The 23,917-nt window shown below is 41.3% G+C and overlaps 1 protein-coding gene across 1 annotated transcript in view; it reads left to right on the top strand.

The window, feature by feature from the left end:
- PPP2R2B (protein phosphatase 2 regulatory subunit Bbeta) overlaps positions 1 to 23,917 on the top strand; it is a 481,896-nt gene that overhangs the window by 336,609 nt on the left and 121,370 nt on the right. The window contains exons 3-4 of the mRNA XM_052643667.1: positions 14,582 to 14,679; positions 17,879 to 18,044. Coding sequence (XP_052499627.1) covers positions 14,582 to 14,679; positions 17,879 to 18,044 — 264 coding nt within the window. The remainder of the gene's footprint in view (positions 1 to 14,581; positions 14,680 to 17,878; positions 18,045 to 23,917) is intronic.

Raw genomic sequence — 23,917 nt, 5'->3', positions numbered from 1 at the left:
CCCATGGACTATACAGTTCATGGAATTCTCCAGGCCAGAATACTGGAGTTGGTAGCTGGTCCCTTCTCCAGAGGTTCTTTCCAACCCAGAGATCAAACTCAGGTCCTCTGCTTGGCAGACAGATTCTTTCCTGCTGAGCCACCTGGGAAGCCCAGATGTATAGGGGAATTCTGCTCAATTTTATGTGGCAGCCTGGATGGGCAGGGGGTTTGTGGGAGAATGGATACATGTATATATGTATGGCTGAGTCCCTTTACTGTCCACCTGAAATTATCTCAACATTGTTAATCATCTGTATTGCAATACAAGATTAAAACTTAAAAAAAAAAAAAAAAAGGATGGTGGAAGAAAAGGAAGGGAGAGCCAAGAGGCAGGTTAAGAACTTGGAACTAGAATAGGGTTCCAATCCCTGCTCCTCTGACCATCAGCCTTCCAAACTTGAGAATGCTGTTTAACTTCTCTGGGCTGCCATTTCCCCATAGAGGAAGATACTGAAATCATGGAGTTGGAGTGACAATTAAATGACATCATATAAAACATAAAACACAGATCCTAGCCAAAGGGAGTATTTAATAAGTGAGGATGATAATATCAATTTAGGAAGAGACATACATTAAGGGGCTTATGCCATGCCTGGCATGCAGTCAGCCAACTAATGGCAACCCACTCCAGTACTCTTGCCTGGAAAATCCCATGGACATAGAAGCCTGGTAGGCTACAGTCCATGGGGTCGCAAAGAGTCGAACATGACTGAGCGACTTCTTTTCTTTCTTTCTTTCTTTTGTTAAAGGAAAACTGTGCTTTTCTAAACTGCAATACTGGTATTTTTCTGAGACTGAAATATCTTGAGGCCAGGTCAGTAGCCAGTTCATTTCAGTGAGTCTCCTGCATGACAGTTGCGTTCCACTCCCTGTAGTCACTGTAATAAAGGAATGTGCAGTCGAAGAGTTTTCCATTAAAGACTGACTTCCTGGAAGGGAGATCTACAAATCACTCGGAAAGTTTCTGGCACCATCACCTGGGCCTGGCCATTTACAAAGTGTCTGTAAATCTTCCATGGGGCAGGATGAGAGGGGGGGGGGTGTTTTTCATTCCCCCCTGACAGACTTGTTTCTTTCTATAAGATATTAGGAGAGTAATGGATAAAGTTACCCAAGACAGGCCATGAGGAGGTCAGGCTACCCAGCCATGCAGAAGTGATCTTGTAGTTGTCGCATCATTTTAAAGTGAATACAGGTGAGCAGTCTTCTGCCTGGTAGGCAGATAGGAGCTAATGGACCTTGAGTTGTGTAGCAGAAGGAATAAAATCCTTTCTGCTCTCTGCTTGCTTGCTTTATTTCTTTTTCAAAAGAAAAAAGGAGAGAAAAGAGGAAAGGATGGAAAGGGCGTAGGGAAAACCAATACAATATTGTAAAGTAATTAACCTCCAAGTAAAATAAATTTATATTTTAAAAAAATACATGAAAAATAAAATGAAAAAAAAGAAAAGAGGAAAAATTGGAAGGAGAAGAGGGAAGGGCAGAAGAACCAAAAAGAAAACCAAGAAATTGTTTTCCTTTCATGGTGATCACGTGATCTGAGATGATTTATGGGAGAAGCTCATACAATTCTAAATGTTTTGAGAATCCTGTGAAACCCTGTGTGAATGTAGAGTTTCGATCACATTTTTCTTCCTCTCCATGGTTTGGCTCTGGGTATGAGTTGAGCTTGTGCAGGTTTTATTTCAGCTGTTAGCGGTGGACCAGTCCTAGTTTCTGGTTTGTTTCTTCATACATTCATTTGCTAACTCGTTCAGCAATTCTACCCTCTTCATCTCTTCACCATTCATTTCCCCCTGGCTGTTGAAATGTTCTCACTGGCATATACACATGCTGTTGTTTCGATGATCGGACAAGAACACTTTCTTGACCCAACTGCCCATCATCTTCCACATCGTTTTCTGTTATGTGTTGCAAAACTCCTTCAAAGAGTTGTCCACAATCACTGTCTCATTCCTCTCCTCCCGTTCACTCTGAAACCCACACCAGTTGTTTCACCCCCACTGTACCCCAGAAACTATACTTGCCGAGGTCAAAAGTGACTCCTGTGATTCAGATCCAAAGGTCAGCTGAAGCCTTTTACCTTGCCCATCAGCTGGGTTTGACATGATTAACAGCTCTTTCCTCCACACTTCACTTGGCATCCAGAACACTAAGCTTTCTTGGTTTTCCTCCAACCTCACCAGCTGCTCCTTCTTTGTCTTTTTACCTGATTCTCCTCTTCTCCCGTTTTTTTTTTTTAGCTGTTGGAGTGCCCCTAGGTTCAGTTGTTGGTCCTCTTCGCTTCTTTTACTCCCCTCACCCCTGGAGATCTCATCCAGTCTCATGGCCTGAAAAAATATCATCTGAAAGGCTAATAACTCCTAAATTTCTATCACCAACTCAGACCCCTTTCCTGAACTCTAAACCCTTATTTCCAATTATCTACTCAGTATCTTCAGTTATATGCTGCACATGCCTGAAACTAAATGTCTGCTCTTCCCCCAAGATGGCTGCTTCACCCACAAACTTCTAATCTCAGTGATGGCAATCTACCCTGCCAGTTGGTGAAAGTGGAAACCTTGGAATCAACCCTGATACTGCTCCTTCATATGTCTATCCGATCCAGCAGCAATTCCTGCTAAGTTGGCTCTCAATATACATCCGCAGCGGGACCACTTCTCCCCACCTTCACTACCAACCCCTTGGTCTGAGCCACTGTCATCTCACCTGGATTATCACCAGGATATCACCTGGATTATACTCCCTGACTCCACCTCCGCCCTCTACAGTCTGTTCTCAGCACTACAGCCAGATTGGTACTTGCGAAATGTCAGACAATATTGCTTCTCTATTCTGTACCTCCCAACTGCCTTCCATTTCATTTTTTCCTCACTTTTTTTAAAATCAGAGTGAAATGTACACACCACAAAATTTACCATTGTAACTACAGTTGAGCCTTGAACAGCTGCAGGGATTAGAGGCACCAACCCTCTGTGCAGTCGAAAATCTGGGTATAATTTATAGTCAGCCCTCCGTATCCATGGTCCCTCTGTATCTGTGGATTCAACCAACTGTGGACCATGCAGTACTGTAGTATTTACTCCTGAAAAAAATTCATGTATAAGTGGATCTGTGCAGTTTAAACCCGTGTGGTTCAAGGTTCAACTGTATTTTTAAGTGTAGGTTAGTGGTATTAGGTACATTCGCATTGTTATCTCACTTTCAGCAAAAGCCAAAGTGCTTGCTGTGATCTGCAAGACTCTACATTATCTGAACTTCCTGTGCCTATTTGCTTGTTTTTCCCTGTTGGCACTGTCCTAGCCACACTAGTCCTCTGACACTAGTCCTTTCTTCTCACCATCTCTTGCCTCTGTCTAGAGTGCATGTCCTAAGATACCTACCTGGTCATCTTCCTCTCCTCCTTCAAATCTGCTCAGGGAGACCTGTCGAAACCACCCTATTTAAAATCTAAGCCTCCGTCTTATCTCAAATAATCTTAATTCCCCTTACTCGGCTATATTTGCTTCCCATAATACATAACATACAATGCAATTTGTTATGTTTCTTTATTATTATCTTTTCTCCACAAGTGGAACGTAAGTTCTATAAGGACAGATGTTTTTATCTATTTGATTAATTGATGTATATCCAACCTGGAATAGTATTTGACGCATAGTAGGTGTGCTCAGTGAATATTTACTGAGTGAATGAATAGAATGATGAATGAGCCTATCAATGTTTAGTCTTTTCTGAGCTTTCTATGTTTTGTATTATTCATTGGTATCTAAACTGCTACATGAACATGAAATTGAATATAATGGATTTTCTACATATCCAGTTTTCAGTGGATAGAAAAAAGCAGTAAGGATGTACTATAATGCCTTTGCCTGATGAATATTTATTCAAGATCAGGTCATGCTGATGAGAAAAATCAGCATGTTTATTTATTCTGTCTTTTACTATTTGCCTACTAGGTGTAAAGTATCTATTCAGTCTTTAAAATAGGGACATTATCCAAAAGAGAGTAACATTTTATTCTCATTTTCAAAATACTGCAACTCCTAGCCAGAAAGAGAGGAAGGGTGGGGAAGAGGAATAGAGAGGAAAGAAACGGATATGGAAAGAGAAATACTGATTCACAAAATTGTAAATAGCACATTTGGTTCTGAGACTTTCCATTATCTTTGCTGAGACTATTGAAAAACCATCATAGCATACTACCTTAGGAACTGTTAGTAGAATCTTTATTTTGCTTGACATAGAAATGTCATATTTTAGAAGGAAAAATCTGAAAACATTTTTTATTCTTTTCTTTAAACTTACCTGCTGCTGCTGCTGCTGCTAAGTTGCTTCAGTCGTGTCCGACTCTGTGTGACCCCATAGACGGCAGCCCACCAGGCTCCCCCGTCCCTGGGATTCTCCAGGCAAAAACACTGGAGTGGGTTGCCATTTCCTTCACCAATACATGAAAGTGAAAAGTGAAAGTGACGTCACTCAGTCGTGTCCAGCTCTTCGCGATCCCATGGACTACGGCCTACCAGGCTCCTCCGTCCATGGGATTTTCCAGGCAAGAGTACTGGAGTGGGGTGCCATTGCCTTCTCCATTAAACTTACCTAGAATTTAACAAAGGGACATAGTGCATTTAGTGTTAATTTTGTCCTTTGGAGAAATACAAGAGATTTTTCTGAATGCAGAGCTATGGATGGGATGTGAGTTATCTTAAGTTCCGGTAGTGACTTTATATTGCCCTCTAGACCAAAGCCATCAATAGGATTCTTATTCTGTTGCTCAAAAACTTCATTATAGGGTCTTTGAACAACCTATTCTCCGACATTATTTTGCTGTATCCCAATTTAGCACTACCTCCTAGTCTTCTAGGTAGAAAGCTCCATGAAGGCAAAAACCATGTAGGTATTGTTAGCATATCCCTCGTACCCAACCCACTGATGTGCACATAATAGGTGTTCATTACAGTCCTTGCATCTCAGACCTAATTACTCAAAATTCACTTACTACTACATGCCCTCTCCCAACTAACACCCTATCCCAGAACCCTCTGTTCACCAACCCATCCACTCTCTTCTCTTCTTACGATTTATAGAAACGTGCCAATGCTACTGACACTTTGTAGGACAAAAACCTCTTCTTTACTGATCAATCCATCTTGTTCTAAAGTTGTACAATACTCACTGTTTCAAATAAGAGCTTCCCCTTGCCTCACACCCCTTAAAAATGTTTCTTCCATTCATCCAGCATAAATACTTGGCTCACTGATACTTTGTTTGGGGTTATCCATCTTCTATGTGTTGGTCCACTTAGACATTGGCTTTTCTGGCTCTCATTCGATGATTAATTAAAGGAAAAAATTAAGAAGCATCTATTATATACTAAGACACTAAGCTAGGCACTGGGCTTTCTAGTGATGAACAAGTTCCTTACGGAGTTTATATTTTAGAGACCGGGAAAGGCATTTAAAATGGTTCTGTTACCATTGTAATAAATGGTAAAGGTACGCAGTGATAACTGATGGAGCAGAAGGACAGGGAGCCAGGAGGCTGCCTCCCAGAGGGACTTGTCTAGGTCTGGGGAGAAGTCATGCAAGGCTTCCCTTAAAAAGTGACATTAGAGCCAATTCACAAATTCCTTTAGCTCCCACAAGGCAGGTACCATGTCTTTCTGAGTTCAGAGCACCTGGCACAACAAAATTTTTGATGCAAGACATGCCAAGAGACTCCAATGCCTGCCCAGGAGCTCCTGTTCCCCCACAGATGTGATGGGTTTTCTCATCTTGGACCTGGGGTCCCACTGACTTTGAGGTCAGTGCTAGATGATCCCATATTATATACATAATAGATCTGAATGATTGACAGAATTTGTATCACCTGAGCACTTAATTACTCCTCTGCTTTCTGAAAGAGTAGGTGACAGATGGTAGACACCTTTCCAGCAGATTCCACTGTAAACCACACAGGCTTGAGGGCAAGTCTGGACTGCTACCAATCTCCCACTGGCTTTCTCTGTACTTAGAGGACTTACAATTTTTCAAATTCCTTTGCCCTTTAGGCAAGTTTTGTTCCACCAGCAGTAAAGTCTCTCTTCTCAGTTTCTGTGTTGCTGGAACTTGTTTTGAATGAAAGGCAATCTCCATGAACCCACATGTCCTGGGTTGTCTCAGACCTGGTTAGTGCTAGGGATTTGGTCAGTGTGGGGAAGCTGTGTGCATTTTAATGGGAACAGCATGACATTCATTACTCACCTGCTTCCTACCATCTGGATTTTCACAGCTCAGCAAGCATGGTGGGCTTACTACACATTAGCTGGGAGAAACTTGGCTCCAACAGAGGATATGGCTAAGTCCATTTGAAGTCATAATTTTATGATGGACACCGTGATAAATTGTAGGGGGAGGCATTCTATCCCAGTAAACTGATTTCATATTTGAATGGTCAAAAATTAATGCACCATTGCCACACAAGGGAAGAGGGAAAAAACAAACACTTCAATATTGGAAACTAAGTATGTAGGAAGGAAAATTAGTTGTATGATAGAGGGAAGTGAAAATGTGAGTATGAGAGTTTGTGCCTGGAGGTGGCAGGACAAGAGATCATTTTTTCCAATTCAATGCACATTAATAATCTGGCCCTGTACACAATGCTGTCGGGAAAACAAAGATGGAAAGTCATGTCTATTAGTAAGCATTCAGATGCACATAGCAAAAAGTCTATCTTGCAGTGGCTTAAACTGCTAGGTATCTTTTGTTTAACAAGTCCAGACTTAGGCTGTCCCTACGGTAGGCTTTTGCAGTTAAGTGATGTCACTGGGGACATTGTCCCTTTCTTCCATCTGTCAGACTCAGACTTTTGGCCTTAGACTTAGTGCCTCACGGTCACGTGATGGCTGCCACAGCTCCGCATATGGCTACATAGAACCACATCCAAAGTAGTATTGTACAAGGAGTGTGTCAATGCAGCCAGAAGGCTTCCCATCACTTGCTTGCCTCCTTTTATTCTGGAAAGAAAATTTTTTCCCAGATTTTTGCCTCCCTGCCCCCCAAGAGACTTTTCTATGTGCCCCATTGGCCAAATTTGGGTCACATGGCCATCCCTAGCCAGAGGAGAGGCTGAGAAGCAGTTTGCATTTTCAGCCTCTACAGTGGGACAAGCAAGGAAGAAAGGCAGTGGAGAGGATTAGCCACGAGTGTATTAGCCACAGCGCACTCTCTGCCCTTCATGAGCTTGGTCTTCACAGGTCTGACGTTTAAACTGTGCCCCTTTTCCAGCACTGTGCCTGTGGTTAAATAGGAAGCAGCAGTTGTGATAAAGTCTGGGGAACCGGGGCTGTTAGACCCTTCTACCTGCATTCTTTCCTAGAAGAGGACTACCAGCGCCAGACTGAAGTTTATACCAGTATACGCAGAATTAATTATATTCAAATGAAAGGGAATAGATTCAGTAGCTAAAATCCAGACACCAGTTGGGTGACAAAGGAATCAACTCTGGATCCAACAGAATGTGTATAGTCTATATACTAGGTCAGTATAGCAAGCATGTGGCACATGTACAGCCTCTTCACTTGCCAATGCCCATGACAGACTTGACCAATGGATCGCAACACCCTCCCACCAAGCCCAGCTATGACCTCAGTCTTTCTCAATGGGCAGCTTCTGCCAAGAGACCAAAATTGGTGAGCAAGAATAGATCCATTCGCTATCACTTCTCAGAACTTGCTATTTACTACTATTGTCACTAAAGCAAAGTCGCTCAGTCGTGTCCGACTCTTTGCGACCCCATGGACTGTAGCCCACCAGGCTCCTCCATCCATGGAATTTTCTAGGCAAGAGTACTGGAGTGGTTTGCCATTTCCTTCTCCAGGAGATCTTCACTAGGACCATGCTAAAGGAAAGTGACAAGTAATGTCAAGTTAAGAAGTTAATGCTACTGAACCAAGGACTCAGATGGCATTGCAATTAAAGGCAAAGGGACATTTGAGTCAGAGGGCAGAAAACCTCATGTACAAACCTAGTTTGTGATATAGGTTAATAAAGATAGATTGATGAATTGACCTTCCCAGTACTCTAAAAACAAAATTACAAATAGTGATAATATCTAAGCAATAAGATGAAAAAATAAAATCTGACTCCAACTAGCTAGAAGATGATCATTGACTAGAAATTGAATTGAACCATGTTGTGTAGAGAAACCTCTGTATTTACACAAACTCCTTTGGAAGCTCTTATATATCTGTCAGCTCATTTCACTCCCATAATTTTATTCCTTTTTGAAAACTTGTTCACTGTAGAGAGGCAATACGAAGGAACTTTTTAGGAGGAGGGTGATTAAACTGTTTTGTCTCATGACAGTGATAGTGGATACACATCTAGATGCATTTATCTAAACTCATAAAACTATATGCTGCAAAAAGTGAATTTTACATGGGAATTAAAAAGCAAATTTTTAAAAAGTCACTGAGGTAAATGTTAAAATCTTGTATTCAATTTGAAAGTCAATTAACATTGCTTAAAAGTTCAAAATTGTTGAAGTATTTATGATCAAGGGGCTGGATGGCATCACGGACTCGATGGACGTGAGTCTGAGTGAACTCAGGGAGATGGTGATGGACAGGGAGGCCTGGCGTGCTGCGGTTCATGGGGTCGCAAAAAGTCAGACACGACTGAGCAACTGAACTGAACTGAAAAATAATTAGAAAATACTGAAAAATTCGAAGACTATAAAAGAGTAAATTTAAACATCTGTGTCCTACCCCAAAACAATATCATTTTGTATTCTCTCTGATAGATTTTTTCCAATGATTATTTGTGTGTTTATGAGTTAATTACTCTCTTTGGGGGGCTATGTCATGTCATATTCTAATCATCAGTTTGGTATTAATGGAAGTATATACTGCTTTGTGTATGTGTACAGTTGCTCAGTCATGTGCGACTCTTGTGACCCCACGGACTGTAGCCCACCAGGCTCCTGTGTCCATGGGATTCCCCAGGCAAGAATACTGGAGTGGGTTGCCATTTCCTTCTCCAGGGGAGCTTCCCCACCCAGGGATTGAACACGAGTCTCTTGCGGCTTCTTCACTGGCAGGGGGATTCTTTACCACTGAGCCACGAGGGAAGCCCACATATTTTTAAACACATATTCCTAAACTTTACCAGTTTAGGAAAAAATAAATTTTAAAATGTAAATACTTTACAAAATTGAGATCATTTTAGGCATACTATTTTATTACCTGACTTTTTAAAATTTTACAATATATTAACATCTTTTCAATGTAACCCTTTTGAACATGATCCCAGTAGTAGAGCAGTACTTGGGTATATCTTGTTTGACCAAAACCAGACTTCCGTTACCCCTGCCATTTTGATGGGAAATATATTCCAGTGTACTATTTCAGTTATCCACAGAAAACCTTTTCCAAGAAATGGATGCTGACTTTGGACTGTGAACCAGAACCCAAGGAGGAGTCCACAATATTGTAAAGATGGAAGGAGTTGTTTTAACTCCCACTGGGGAGTCTAAGCATCCCATTTGTTTAATGATCCACAAAGTCAGGGCCAATCTAACTGGAAACCCCTGTGTGCGTGACAAAGGCCCCGCAAGTCCCCTCACTGCAGAAGCCACTGCAATTAACCCCAGCATTTCAGCCTTGAAGAGCACCCCCCCCCCCCAATCCTTTACACAGAGTTGCTGGCAGCTACTGCCATTTCGCCCCATTGTCATCAGCTGGGAAACCCATTTCCCATTCTTGCTGGTATCTTTGCCCTGGCAGAAGAAACAGCAGACTCTGCTAGAACCGACCTCCTTGTCAGGAAGAAAGCCAAATATTGCTCACCCAGAACTAGTCCACTGATACAAGTACCGTATATGACCTTACCGTATTATCTCCAGATGTTTCCAAGATGAAAGATAAAACATGTAATGGGCTCTGAAGGCTAAATTGTATTACATTCTTATTTTAACCCCTGTGATGGATGCTAAGAGGTCAGTGCTTGTGATGTGGTCAGTATGCTGAGAGATCAGTGCTAGTGATGTGGTCAGTAAGATCTTGTCCTATCAGAGGACTTGGGTTTAGGTCCTAAGTCTACACTGAGCATCGTTTCATCAAAATAGTCACCCTGCTATTGAACTACGCAGCGCCTAATAACTATAGTCAGCCCTGGCATTGCATAGACTCCAGCCTAGCGTGGCACCAGGGGAGTCTACAGCATGAGCAAGAGGATCGATCCTTCCTTCTCTTCAACTTCACAATCACGTGCATATAAATGCCAAGTCAGTTTCTATTATTTAGGTAAATGGAAACTTTATGTGTGAACTTGTTAGTCTGGAACCTTTGAAGGATGGTGAGATTGATTTTGAAAGTGAAAAACCCGATTCGAACAGTGCCTATTGCGCTAGAAATGGGGTTACCAGGCCACCATCTAGTGGAAATTAAATCAGCACGAACAGATGTGGAGCAGGGCAGACGTCATACCTCCCAGGGCTTCCTTAAAAAAAATCATGTTAACTACACTTGACCTCTATAACTGCTTTTGGCTTCTGCTTTTTGTTTTTAGTCAAAAACATACACTTCATTCACGTCTTTATAGAACAGAGAGAAAAATGCTCAAGTATATAACTTTTTGCATAATAACGTGACTCGGCTGCACCCTTAAGAAAATGAGTTGTGGTGAATACCTATCATTTAAAGGCAAAATGTCCTCTAATCGAACTTGATGAATTGAACTTTAGTTGAACTTGATGAATTGACTTCTGTTGACCAAGATTTCACAAGACGTTATTGTCTCTGGGTTTGCTGGTTTATTGTTATTGCCATATCCTCTTTCTGTACTCAACAGAAGTCATGTTGTCTTGAGCAGTGAATGTTTTCTAATTTACGCTGCTCTACCAAGAGCATGTTGCAAGCACAAGAGCATTGTATCCAAAGTTTCCCTCTCTTGAAACTGGAATGTGGGGTGGTTCATGAGTTTTGCATCAATTATTAAACAGTCACAGATGAAGATACGCAAAAGATGGATAGGGCAGTAAAAATACTCTGATTACACCTATTGGCTTAGCCATGATAAATGAGTCAGGAAACACAAAAGTTCAAAACAGGTATTGACTTGCTATGGCATACGTTTTGAAGGGAAGAGGACAATACCCAGATATAAACAGCCTAGTATACAGACCAGCTCCCTGGCAGAGTTAAAACCAAGGTAAGAACTTGGCAAAAGACTAAGGGATTTCAGCATCCTGCCATGCCAGTCAGTCTTTCTCTGTCAAGTTCCTCGAGGGAGACATAGCACAATGATAACACTTGGAAAACAAAGCAGGCATTTATATACCTCCTTTATATACCTCCTTATATATATCAGGGGACAAACCTGATAGCCCATAGTGCAGAGTTCTAATAATACTGCCTTGGATCACGTGGCTTAGACTTGAGTTTGAATCCCACCTTTATTTGACCCCTGTGCATCTTAGAGACGTTTTCACAGAATCCAGGCAGAAAGACAACATGCATGTCATCCTTGGGAGACTGAGTTTTGTTTCACTTGGAGTGACATTTTCTTAGAAACTGAGCCAGAGCCCAATCTTAGAAAAAGTTACTTACCTCTCCCTTCCAATACTCAGTGTCACCAAAAGGGAAGACTCATTTCTTAGTTCAATACACTGGGCCTAGAACCCGTGTAGAACTCCAACGTCTGTGTTCATGTTGCTGCTGAGAGGAAGGGTTTCAGATGCCCTTAGGCAGAATCAGTGGGTAAAGAATCCACCTGCAGTACAGGAGATGTGGGTTCGATTCCTGGGTTGGGAAACTCCCCTGAAGAAGGAATATGGCAACCCACTCCAGTATTGCCTAGAGAATCCCATGGACAGAGGAGCCTGGTGGGCTACAGTCCATGGGGTTGAAAAGAGTCGGACACAACTGAAGTGAGTTAGCACACACACACATACACACAAGCGGAAGGGGAATCTTAGCCCTAAAGACATGAGCACGGCGCTGTTAACTCACGAGCCTGGGCTCCCATCACCCTCTCATTACTCCCTGCTTCTCTTTCCCTCCGGAAGGTGTCTGGCTCGTTTTTTAGTGCCTGAAAGAAGCCTGGAAGTGAAAAGAAACAGCAGTGTCTGCTTTAGCTTCTCCCCAAAGCCAGGAAGCTTGGTGAATAACCTCATTGCTAGCCACTCACTGAAAAGCTGGAGCAGCCGCTAATGTGACTCGAGTGTTTCTCAGCAGGGCATTCTGAGGCAACTGGAAACATTAAACAGGCTTCTTGTCCCCTCTGTACATGAGAGTGCCTTGCTAGACACACAAACTCTAACAAAGGAAAGTGGTCGATCATTCATTCGAGGTGACTGGCTTCCCAGCCTTGCTGGGCTCACCTGCTCCTCCTCGGGCTCTTGTTCTAAAAACAGGTTTTCTAAACTTATATCAGGGAATAGCCATGCAGCTTATTTTGTGTTTCCTTAAGGTAGTGTTCATTTGGAGGGCTCTTCTTGAGTGAATGGATGGGATGTCCAGTTGAGATTGTCAATAAGGAATGGAGTGGCCTTTTCTGGAAGGAGCACTGTAGAGACTAGAAGTCAGAAGCGGGTGACTCACAAACCATTTTAATCCGATAGACAGGATTATATGTTTTTTAATGTCATGGCACTCAAAAAAAAAAAAATCATTGTTTGCCAATATATAAAACTGAAGAGGTTTTCCTGTAAAGCTCTGGGTTTCCAGCTTCTTTAAAAAAAAAAAATATGACATCCTGTATTTGTGGAATCTAAAAAGAGATTATGCAAATGGACTTGTTTACAAAACAGAAACACATTCACTGACTTAGAGAACAAACTTAAGGTTACCAAGGGGGAAAAATGAGTGGAAGGGGTGTTAGGGAGTTTGGGATGGACATGTACACACTGCTCTATTTTAAATGGATAACCATCAAAGACCTACTGTATAGGACAAGGGACTCTGCTCAGTGTTATGTGGCAGCCTGGATGGCAAGGGAGTGTGGGGGAGAATGGATACATGTATATGTATGACTGATTTCCTTTGCTGTGCACCTGAAACTCTCACAACATTGTTAAACAGCTGTACTCCAATATAAAATAAAAAGGTTTTTTTTTAAAAAATCAGAATATCTGGCAACACAGTTGGCTTGAGCCAAGTAGCCACTTGTCTTTTAAGAGGAGATGCAAGCTTCCTACTTCACCTAATTTCCTTCACTCACCATTCCCTCATGGCCCTGTAGGATTTGAACCTGCTACCACTGGGGTCAGTCATCTAAGACGCCAGAACAGAAATCATGAATTATTCTTTTAAATACGCCTGGCTTGAAAGTGATTATAGGTTATCCCTTATTCTTTTTTCTTCTGCACAAAGAATGACCATTCAAAACATTTTCATGTATGGAAAAGAACAGTTAGAAGCAAAGTGGAGAATTTCACACTACTTACCTAAATCAATCGGGCATATAAAGAAAATCCTGAAATGATGATATTAAAGTAAGATTTGAGATTTGAATTATTCAGGGATAATTGCCTTAGTTTTCCAGCTCACTGTCTCCCCTTTGCTTTCCTTACATGGACACAATCTTCAGAAAGTACCACTGTCAAAGGCCACAGTCATAATTCCCCCGCCTCCTTTTTTATTTTTTTTTTAACTCATTTGCACTCTCGGTAGTGATTGTTGGAGCCCTGTGGGGGAATAATTGCAGAGGAATTAACCTCTGACATTTTTCTAAAAATAGCCCTAATAAATCCAATCATAGGTAATTTACCTGTCCGTGTTCCTCCAGGGATAACCAGTATTGAAGAAAGGCTTGGCAGGCTGGCATTCCTTCAGCAATTATCTGTGATCTGAGTTCCTGGCGCCTGTGTATTTTCTCTGTTTAGAGATATACAGTACAAATTTCCCTCTTCCCTCTGACCTCGTGACCCTGTTTTCTCAGCACCTTTCTCCTCGAGTTGCAGTAAAGCCCTGCTCTTCCAGAAGGGTGTGGTGGGCTTACCAGAAAAGGCAGAGCATTTCCAGGGTTCCTCCTTGAATTTCCAACTCCTGGCGTTTCCCTGATAGTTCCTCTGCGTTGTGTCCCTTCATTTTTGATGTCTGAGCTTCAAGCATCTCAGCCCTGCTTATCAGCCTTCAGTCCTCATTTAGATTCCACAACTGAACCCCATTTGGGGAAGTTTCTTGTTGTAGAAGAAAGGGGGATGCAGAAAGCCATGGGTGGGAAAAGAGTCTGTGGTTGGTAGAAATTATCAAAGAAAATTGCCATTTCCTTGAGCCATAAGGAAATTCATTTTCTATTGCCCAAAACAAAAGAATCTGAATGTGCTCTTTCCTTTTGTTCTCTCCAGTTGTTCCTAGAGACCGCTGTGCAGTGTGGGCATCTAGGAAATTTACTTCCCCAAGTGCCACTTTAGTGGCACTTCAAATACAGGACATAAAATCCTTGTAAATTCCACGGCAGAGACAAAGCCCTAAGCCCTTAAATGCACAGAAAAGTACGTCTATTATCTATCGTTTGAAAGTAAGTGTGCAGTTACTTAAATTGCCTTTGTCTTCTTCTTTTCAGCTGACATTATCTCTACGGTAGAATTCAACCACACGGGAGAATTACTAGCGACAGGGGACAAGGGGGGTCGGGTTGTAATATTTCAACGAGAGCAGGAGGTAAGTGGCAGTGAATGCAAAATGCCCATTTTCTCTTCTTTTTAAAGGAGGCCTCCCACTGTTTCTTAATCCTTATGTGTCGCCCTTAACCTTGCTGCTTGGCTTGCAAACTAAAAACTGCCAAAAAGTCATTAACATCAACAGTTGCACAGGCTCACAAAAGCACCTGGAATTAGAGCCTTTTCTGGACAAGGTCTTCCTTTCCAGTCCTGGGTACTACACATTCAAAACGACCTCACTTCTCTGGATCTGCAAAATTCCACAGGCGCTTGTAGAGCGTAACACCTCCTTTCTCAGTAGGGTTAACTCTCTTGGATATAGAAATTCAGGGACTCCTAACAGAATACTTGGGACAAAAGATACAGCCCTTCCCCAACAGATTTGAAAGTATAACTTGGGTCAGAAAAGAAAATGTAGCTCCCTCTACCAAAGCAAGTGAAATCCCAGAAAATGACATCTGAGCAAAGAACATGGCTCACACTTTAATATGTGCGTGCATGCTAAGTCACTTCAGTTGTGTCCAACTCTTTGTGACCCCGTGGACTGTAGCCCACCATGCTTGTCTGTCCATGGGATTCTCCAGGCAAGAATACTGGAGTGGGTTACCATGCCCTCCTCCAGGGGATCTTCCGGACCCAGGGATCAAACCCACATCTTTTATATCTCCTGCATTGGCAGGTGGGTTCTTTACCACTAGCACCGCCTGGGAAGGCGACACTTTACTATGGATGACACGAAGTTCCCTGCAGCTGAATCCTCTATGCCTTCCAAGCAGGAGTCGTTAACTCCCAGTGAATCTTGAAAAGCCCATTTCTTCCTGAGACTTGGGTTCCACTAGGAATCGCTTCTCTTTTTCATATAAATTGAGGTTTTTGGGGGTGTCTGCTTCTGCTCCATCAAAACAGAATTATGGCCCAATTTTATTCCCTTGGCCTCCCCTGGCATGGTCCTGAAGCTTACAGCAGGCCAGTCTGTGTTCAAGTGACTCTCCCATCTGCTGCTGCCTGCCTCGGAGATTTCACCCGGTGCAGCATAGCGGGAGGCCCCCTGTGTGGGAGGGAGGCTTCACAAGAGACTTCCCTAGCAATTTAAAGCCTGCTTTGTGCCTCAAAGCCATTTGTGTTCCATCTCCCCTCCAAAAAGGGAAGTCTCATTTAGAGGTGATATATTTGGTAATTGCACATTATTTGCAATTAATTTCTATAAGGGCATGGTAATCCCTCAGGGTTCTATATGAATTCAAGTGTTCAGCATTAATTCAGGCACCCAGCCTATTCCATTGGCCCTGGAAACACGAAAATGTGGTTGGCAAGTAGAAACTAATAGCTCTTCGTGACCTGGAATTTTTCCTGCTTTTCTGGAGCTGCCTACTGCTAATTGGTCTGGCACATACTCCACACACTTGACAGTCTGATTTGGATGGTAGCAAATCAAGGCTCTTAAAAATTTATTGTTCAGGTGGACTAGCTCTTTCTGCAGTAAACAGGACAGGAGCAAGTATGTCAACCTCTAAAGTCCTTTTAAAATTGATTTTTAAACCTCCTCCTTCAATTTTTTAAAATCCAATTAGGTTCATAGTAATCATAAAGAGAAACCAGAGGAGCTGTTTAGCATAAATTACCCAAGGCAGCATGTTGCCAGTAATATTCAGTTCCGTGTTTCCCATTAGCTATTTATAGGTTTTACCTATTTTAATTTACTGAAATATTTGGGAAGCTTGATTCATTAGTAGACTGAAGGGGGACACATTTTCCAAAGGCGAGTGGTTTTGTTCAATAAGGAAAAAATGTTGAGGATAATAACATGCCGTTCACCGTTGAGTTTTGTGGCAAGGCTTGGGGTTGAATGAACACTGAGCTTGAGAAGCACAGACATGTGGCAACATCTAAGTCAGATCTCCTCTCAGCTTCTGTGGGTGACTCCTGTATATGAATGCTTGAGTGACACCATCCTGGAGAATTTGCTTAAAGAACCTCAATGCCCTCACGAGTACATTTAACACGTGGGCATCAGAACCATCACCTATCAGTAAACTGAGGCTTGGGTTTGAATGTCCAGTATCCACCCAGAAATAGTATTTTTTTTTTAATTTAAGACTTTAATTAAGAGTCATGTATCTATGACAAATGCCTAATAAGACCTGGATATGAATTTGTGCACACAATTTTCCCAAGCCTGAATCTTGAGGCTGTTGGTCACAAGATCCTAAAATGCAAACCTCCCCTCCATCTTTCCCTTCTTCCCTTTCTCTCTCTCACACCCTCTTCTCCTCCTGTCCACTTTTCTTCTTTCTCTTGTCCTTTTCTCCACACCTCCCCCGCTTCGTGTTCTGTTCTCTCACTATTTATTTACTGTGTGCGCTTTGCATAATCGATGCTAAGGGAAAGCCAGTGCAAAGTCTCATAGTTCTCCCAATGAGCTGCATGTCTTCTCTGCCCTCACGTCTGTTTTTTTACTCATGATGGGAAAAGGAGAGGGAGAGATCTGATCCTAATAAGCTGCGTGTCATTTTAATATCTCTGGGCCTGTTTGGTCCATTTCCCTGCCCTGGGCACCTCTCAGAGATTCTGTGACGATCTGATGAGTTATAAAAGGCCAGTGAGGAGTGCAGATGCTACAGTTCTGTGTTCTTCGTAAAGGACTGGTATGCATCTATATGGACATCAGCATTGGATGACTCACTCCTGAGGGTGTCTGAGACATCCATTAGGACACAAAATATTATAACATCTATTGATTCTAAAATCATGTTGTTGGGACTTGCCTGGTGGTCCACTGGTTAAGACTCCACGCTTCCACTGAGGGGGTGTGAGTTCGATTCCTGGCCTAGGAAGTTCTGCATGCCGTGTAACACAGTCACCTAAAAAAAACTAGTGTCCTGCTTCAACTTCCATTTCTACATATATTTTATGATGTGCACCCTATGTCCATGCAGCAGTTTATGTATATGATTTATAAATAAAAATATGTAAACATTGGAGGTGCCAGTATTTACCACCAGGGGTGCACAATCAAATGGCATGAGGCCACTGAGCTGAAGAGGAACCTGTGGTCAGCATAGTCCTGCCCTCAGCCCACTCGGACAGGGTCTGCCTGTCCCACCTCTCATGATCCTGCTCAAAAAAAGAAGGAACTGGTGAATTTTCAGTTGGCTTACGTGATTTAATCTTTGGTGTGTGTGTTTTTTCCCTTCTTACAGAGTAAAAATCAGGTTCATCGTAGGGGTGAATACAATGTTTACAGCACATTCCAGAGCCATGAACCAGAGTTCGATTACCTGAAAAGTTTAGAAATAGAAGAAAAAATCAATAAAATAAGATGGCTCCCTCAGCAGAATGCAGCCTACTTCCTTCTGTCTACTAATGGTATGTGAAGGTGACTTACCTTGTTTGGTGTTTTCAGAGATATAGTCAGCAAACCATATATTTCAATCTCTCTTAGCCTCCGTTTTCCTTTTTACCTTCCAGGCTGTTGAAAAACGTAGAAACCATACTTGCAAGATGCCTAGCAGAATGCCTGACTGAGAATAGAAACTCAGTAGATTGTACTTACTCTTTTTTAAAAAATAACAAATTTATGACCGAATTCTGTGAGACTTGTTATCTGTAGTTTTTGACAAATGCAGATTATTTCCAGGTGTTTTTGGAATGTGACTTCCTGTCTTAAGATTCACTGAATGTTATTCTGGGAACACGTTTCAGGAAACGAAACATGCCTTCCCTGTATGTTTGGCACACTCAATAGAAGTTATTAATCCCTGAATACATCTGGGGGTTTGGAAAGCAGATGTCTTTGACACAAGCAAGCTCCCTACTAGGAACATAGGTTAAGAAGAGAGGAAGGAAAGTATAGAAAGTGAAAGTCACTCAGTTGTGTCCAGCCCTTGACACTCCATGGACTATAGTCTGCGAGACTCCTCTGTCCATGGAATTCTCCAGGCAAGAATACTGGGGTTGGTAGCCATTCCCTTCTCCAAGGAATCTTCCCAACCCAGGGATGCCATCAAAAAATGGATCAAGTAATGGTTTCTTCTCTTTTTCCCTCCACACTTTTCTTACATCATTTATTGGTTTGGGTGGGGGGGGATTGATATAAATGGATCAGAGAGAAAGGATGTTGGGGGTTGCATAGAGAGCTCAATTCTATACTAATCTTTAAGCTTTTATACAGTGGAATTACCAACTCTAAAGGTTTTTAATACCCTACTTGAAAGAAGCCATCTATGCTCAAAACAATTCAGAATAAAATCAAATACAAAAGGGTGCTAATTGAATAGCATAACAATTAAGAGGATTAGTACACACAAATTAAACACCCTCTGCCAAACAAATAAGCTGGAGAGAGGCTTATTTCATCATCTTCTGTGTGAGTCTTTGAGGAATATACATTTAAGTATAAATCAAGAAACATTGGCTTTGCTTTCTGCCTATCTCCAGCATTTATTAAGAAAGGGTAATGCTCATATGTCAAGATAAAACACAGTGCAGACTGTGTATATACAATGATCAAGCCTATATTAACATTTTTAAAGACTGAAATGAAACACACTGAAAGATTTTTCGTGAGTAATCTTATGCATTATGAGTGACTTGTCAATTTGTTACTTTTATTGTTTTCATTTTCTAAGTTCTTACAATTTTTATTTTAATATTATGGTAAAAGAAGGAAAGTTTTTAATGTATATGAACCCCCCAAATCCCTCAAATGTAAAAAGCCAGTGTATAAATCTATAAAGTATTGGTTCTGAAATAGCCAGCATAGGGTTATTCAAGCACAGCTTATCTCAACATGACCAGATCTCCACTCCTCTGTTCCTCCAGATTCCAAGTAATTTAATTCTTCCTCATAAATGTATTTATTGTTTTGTTTACATTTTTGTGTTAGTTGTTCAGTTGTGTCCGACTCTTTGGGACCCCATGGACTGCAGTCCACCAGGCTCCTCTGTCCGTGGGATTCTCCACACAGAAGTACTGGAGTGGGTTGTCATTCCCTTCTCCAGGAGATCTTCTGATCTTGATATCCCAAAAGTGAATTTGTTTCAAGTTCTTCTCTTTTAGTTTTGTGTAAGTGTTACTCAAAGGCCCAACAGACTCAACACAACTTAGAATGGAAGAAACTTCTGATGATTTTGACTTAATTACTTCAGGCAGAGAAAAAGTATTTGATTATCTTCTCTAGGCTAGCTTTGTATTATGAAATTTAGCCTATTGATTATTATAATAAAAGTTAAAGACGTAAAAGGCATATTAACTACTTTGTGGGGGGATGGGGAAGGAACCAGTGAAATGCAATGAAGATTAATTATATAGCATCATGTTCTGTTAATTGAGTTTTTAAATAGTTTTTTGATTAACAAAGATATTATCTTCCCATTTGGGATGCTATTTCATATGCCACCAGCATCTCAAAATGATTCTTAGAAGACAAATCCCCATGCTCATATATGATTTTCTTTTTTATACTAATATTGAGGTTGAGAATTCCCCTTAAGCCAAATGGGTTAACATGCAAAAATTAATGGAAGACAATCGGAATTACTGTACAAAAGAGAAAATGAAGATAGATGATAAGATTGTGTTTAAAGGTGCCACAAGTAATGATAAACTATTCAGAGAGCCAGCCGAAAGGAAGAAAAAGCCATTACTCATGGTATCAGCCACATGTTTCTCAGACTTTTTTATCCACAAGCTTCAAGATACTGAGTCAAGAAAAATTGTGATAATAAAGTCAAGAATGACTCCAGGCATCATGACCATGGGGAATTGAATTGAATTCACCATCAATTATCTTTAAAAAATTGTGCTTATCTCATTATAGCTGGGTACAGTTTTTAACCTTCTGTTAGAATACAGTCCCAGCTTTACAGTTTTTAATGAAAAATAAAACCAACATTCAGTTGTGAAGCTAGACCTTAAAATTATTCACCAGCTAAAGACACATTACATTACTGAGATGTCTACTTCTATCATAATACCTATGGTCAGATGAAAAGGTATACTTAATTTGTTTTTCATGCTATGAAAGTAATAATTGTTTATTGTAAAAAATTTAGAAAATTCAGAGAAGCAGAGTGAAGATAAGGAAAGTATTCCAATCCAGAGAGAACCGCTATTAATGGCTTTTTAAAAGGAATAGCAAAGTGACATGGATAAATCTGTTTCTTACCAAAAATGAGACCTATTCTATAACTTTGCAACCAGATTTTTAATTTAATAATATAACATTTAGTAACAGGAATATCTTTGTAATTGTGAAATATTTCTCCTAAAATACTGTAACATTTTCAATGACTGCATAGTATTCCATTGTATGACTTTTCTATAGTTTATTAATGTCTTCCATTCCTAGACCTTTAACTAATTCTCAGTTATACATTATGTGGAGATAGATGTTGGTATAAATAGATAAATGATTCGGGGAAAGGCATAGTATAAGCTATGTATAGTATGTTACATTTATTAAAAGCAGTTATATAATTCGGCATCCAATGTAATATAAGGATATACACAAAATTTTCATAATAGTTGTCTTTGTCTAGTGGAATTGAGAAAGTTTTATTTTTTTACTTTTATATTCATTTTCATTTTCTACAATTATATGCACCAGTTTTACAATAAAATGAGAAATATAAATCTATGTATGTGGTATTATCATAGGTTTGTACCCCTCTTCAAAAAATGCATAGAAAAAATACTCCAAACTGTAACTGTATTATTAACTGTACTGTAAACTGTTGATAATGGTGGTTAATAATGGTGGTCCTGGACTGGAGGGATTTTAAGAATTTTTATTCTTAATGTTTTACCTCTATTTTCTCTTTCTTAGTATAGTAATTTATCATTCATAATAAGAAAAATATGAGAATTGTCTTGCCATTAGGATAGAATGCATTCCAAAGCCAAGCAATAGAAAATAATTGGTACTAAGATTCACTGATTTGGGTTCTTCTAAGCTCTAGTAGCTAATCTACTCTGATCTCTGATTTGTAGTTAATCAAGTGACTATATAAATATGGCCCAAGTTTCATTTTCCCACCTTAAAAAGCAGGTCACTATGCAGTCTGTATTCGGGAAGGGGAGGACCAGAAGACCATTGATAGAAAGTTCTAAATTCAACCCAGCGTCTAGGAGAGGCTTCTTTGCCTTCTGTCCTAGTACAAGCTGGGCTGAAAGCACAGATCTTACCCTTAGCAGACTTGACAGGAATACCAGCAGGCACAGCCAGCCTGTGTGATGCCCACATGTTAGGAAGCGGGGGCCCTTCTCTGTTAGATAGCCAGATTATGGCAGGAAGCCCACGTCACTATGTGGTTGGTGCTCTTCAGACTGAGAACAGGGTGCTTGCAGAGGGGAGATGGAGGAGGGAGGTGAGGAGCAGAGAAACTAGGGAATCCTAACACAGGCAGGGTAAAGGGGTGGCTTTCCTCCCCTGACAGCCTTGCAGAGAGGAAATAGGATGTGCTGATGTCGTCATGGGATGCAGCTCATGCTGTCAGAGCAACATCTTATTATGGCAGAATAGTTGCCCAGTTTCCTCATGCCAACAACAGCCGCCATCCGTGAACCATTATTAGAAACCCAACATTGGGTTAAACTCTCTACATGCAGTCTTCCATTTAATCCTCAAAGAGTCCCATGAGAAAGACATTTGCTTTCCCCAATTTACAAATAAAGAAACTGAGGCATAGAGAAGTTAAGTATCTCTGTCTGTAAGACTGGAATATTAGGGACATACTTCTATTAAAAAATTACTCCTATTTCTGCAATTCAAATTGAACTGGCTGTCCTGCACCCCTTTTCCTGGCCTATCTGCTACTCTCATTTGTGTGCCACTCCAAGACCAGTTAGGCACCTACTGCGTGGGGATCCCCGGCCACATGGTGGCTGGAGTTGGAGTGGGAATGTGGCCCAAGGTTGTCTGCTTTCAAAGCCACCCCATGCAAGCACAGAGCAAGACACAGAGGAGGCAACGGAGTCCCTGCCATCCAGGAGAAAAATGAGAATAGATAGCGAATGCAGGATCTGACAAAAAAAGGCCTACAAAGGCATGCAGTCACAGGCATGATCTATTTGACCCAAATATGTTTCCTTAAAAAATGGATTAACATATGCACACTACTATATGTTAAATGGGCAACAAGGACCTAATTCCTGCACAGCACAGGAAACTATACTCAACATTTTGTAATAACCTATGAGGGAAGAGAATCTGTAAAAGAATATATCTATATACATGACTAAGTCACTGTGCTGTACACCTGAAACTAACACAACATTGTAAGTCAACTCTACTTAAAAAAAAAAAAAATAGAATGGAAGGCCTGCAAATGGGGCATGCCACCTCCAGCTCCCTTGAGACCCCAGCCCTTTCACTCATTCCCCTGGCACTGACTACCTCCCATGAGCATTCGAGTCCTCACCTCTGTTTTATTTGCTATAGAGAATGACAGGGGTCAGGAGGTGGGGTAAAGTCCTGGGACAGTATAAAGGTGAGAAAAGTCACTTCCAGCCAGAGACGCAGAAGAGAGACTGCAAGGGGAAAGCATTTGGATGAATCTCCTTCTCATGTTACTTCCCTGAGTACTGCTAGCAAGATGCACTGTATAAATGAGATGCATTCATTTATCCACCCCATATTTACTGAACATCCAAGATGGTTGGATGGCATCACCAACTTAATGGACATGAGTATGAGCAAACTCCAGGAGATAGTGAAGGACAGGGAAGCCTGGCGTGCTGCAGTCTATGGGGTTACAGAGTCAGACACGACTGAGCAACTGAACAACGACAACCATCATAGGTGCTTGAAGATGTAGTTAGGGATATAACAGACTGCATCCCTGTCTTCGATGATTTTATGTTCTAGGGAGGAAGGCAGGATAACTAAGATGCTAGGTAGTAAAATGTACTTTGAAGAAAAATAAAGCAGGAAGAGGGGGTGGAGAATGGTGAGGGAAACATCTTTCTGTAGGTTAATTAGGAAAGGCTCCTCTGAAGTGGGGACATAAACAGAGAGAGCAAAGTGAAGGAACAAATCTTGTGAAAAGAGGATAAAGGGCTTTCCTGGCAGAAGGTGCAGCTAGTGCAAAAGCTAGTGCAAAAGGCAGGAGTAGGGTTAGCCCATGCAGGGAGCTGTAAGGAAGCCAGGTGGCAGAGAGTAGGGTGGACAGTGAGGCCATACAGCGTGAGGCCCTAGGGGTGCAGGTGATGGAGGGCCTTTTGGGTCATGTGAGGGACAG

Source organism: Budorcas taxicolor, chromosome 7 (assembly GCF_023091745.1).
Source record: "Budorcas taxicolor isolate Tak-1 chromosome 7, Takin1.1, whole genome shotgun sequence".
NCBI lineage: Eukaryota > Metazoa > Chordata > Mammalia > Artiodactyla > Bovidae > Budorcas > Budorcas taxicolor.
This window is presented reverse-complemented; position numbering and strand designations above follow the sequence as displayed.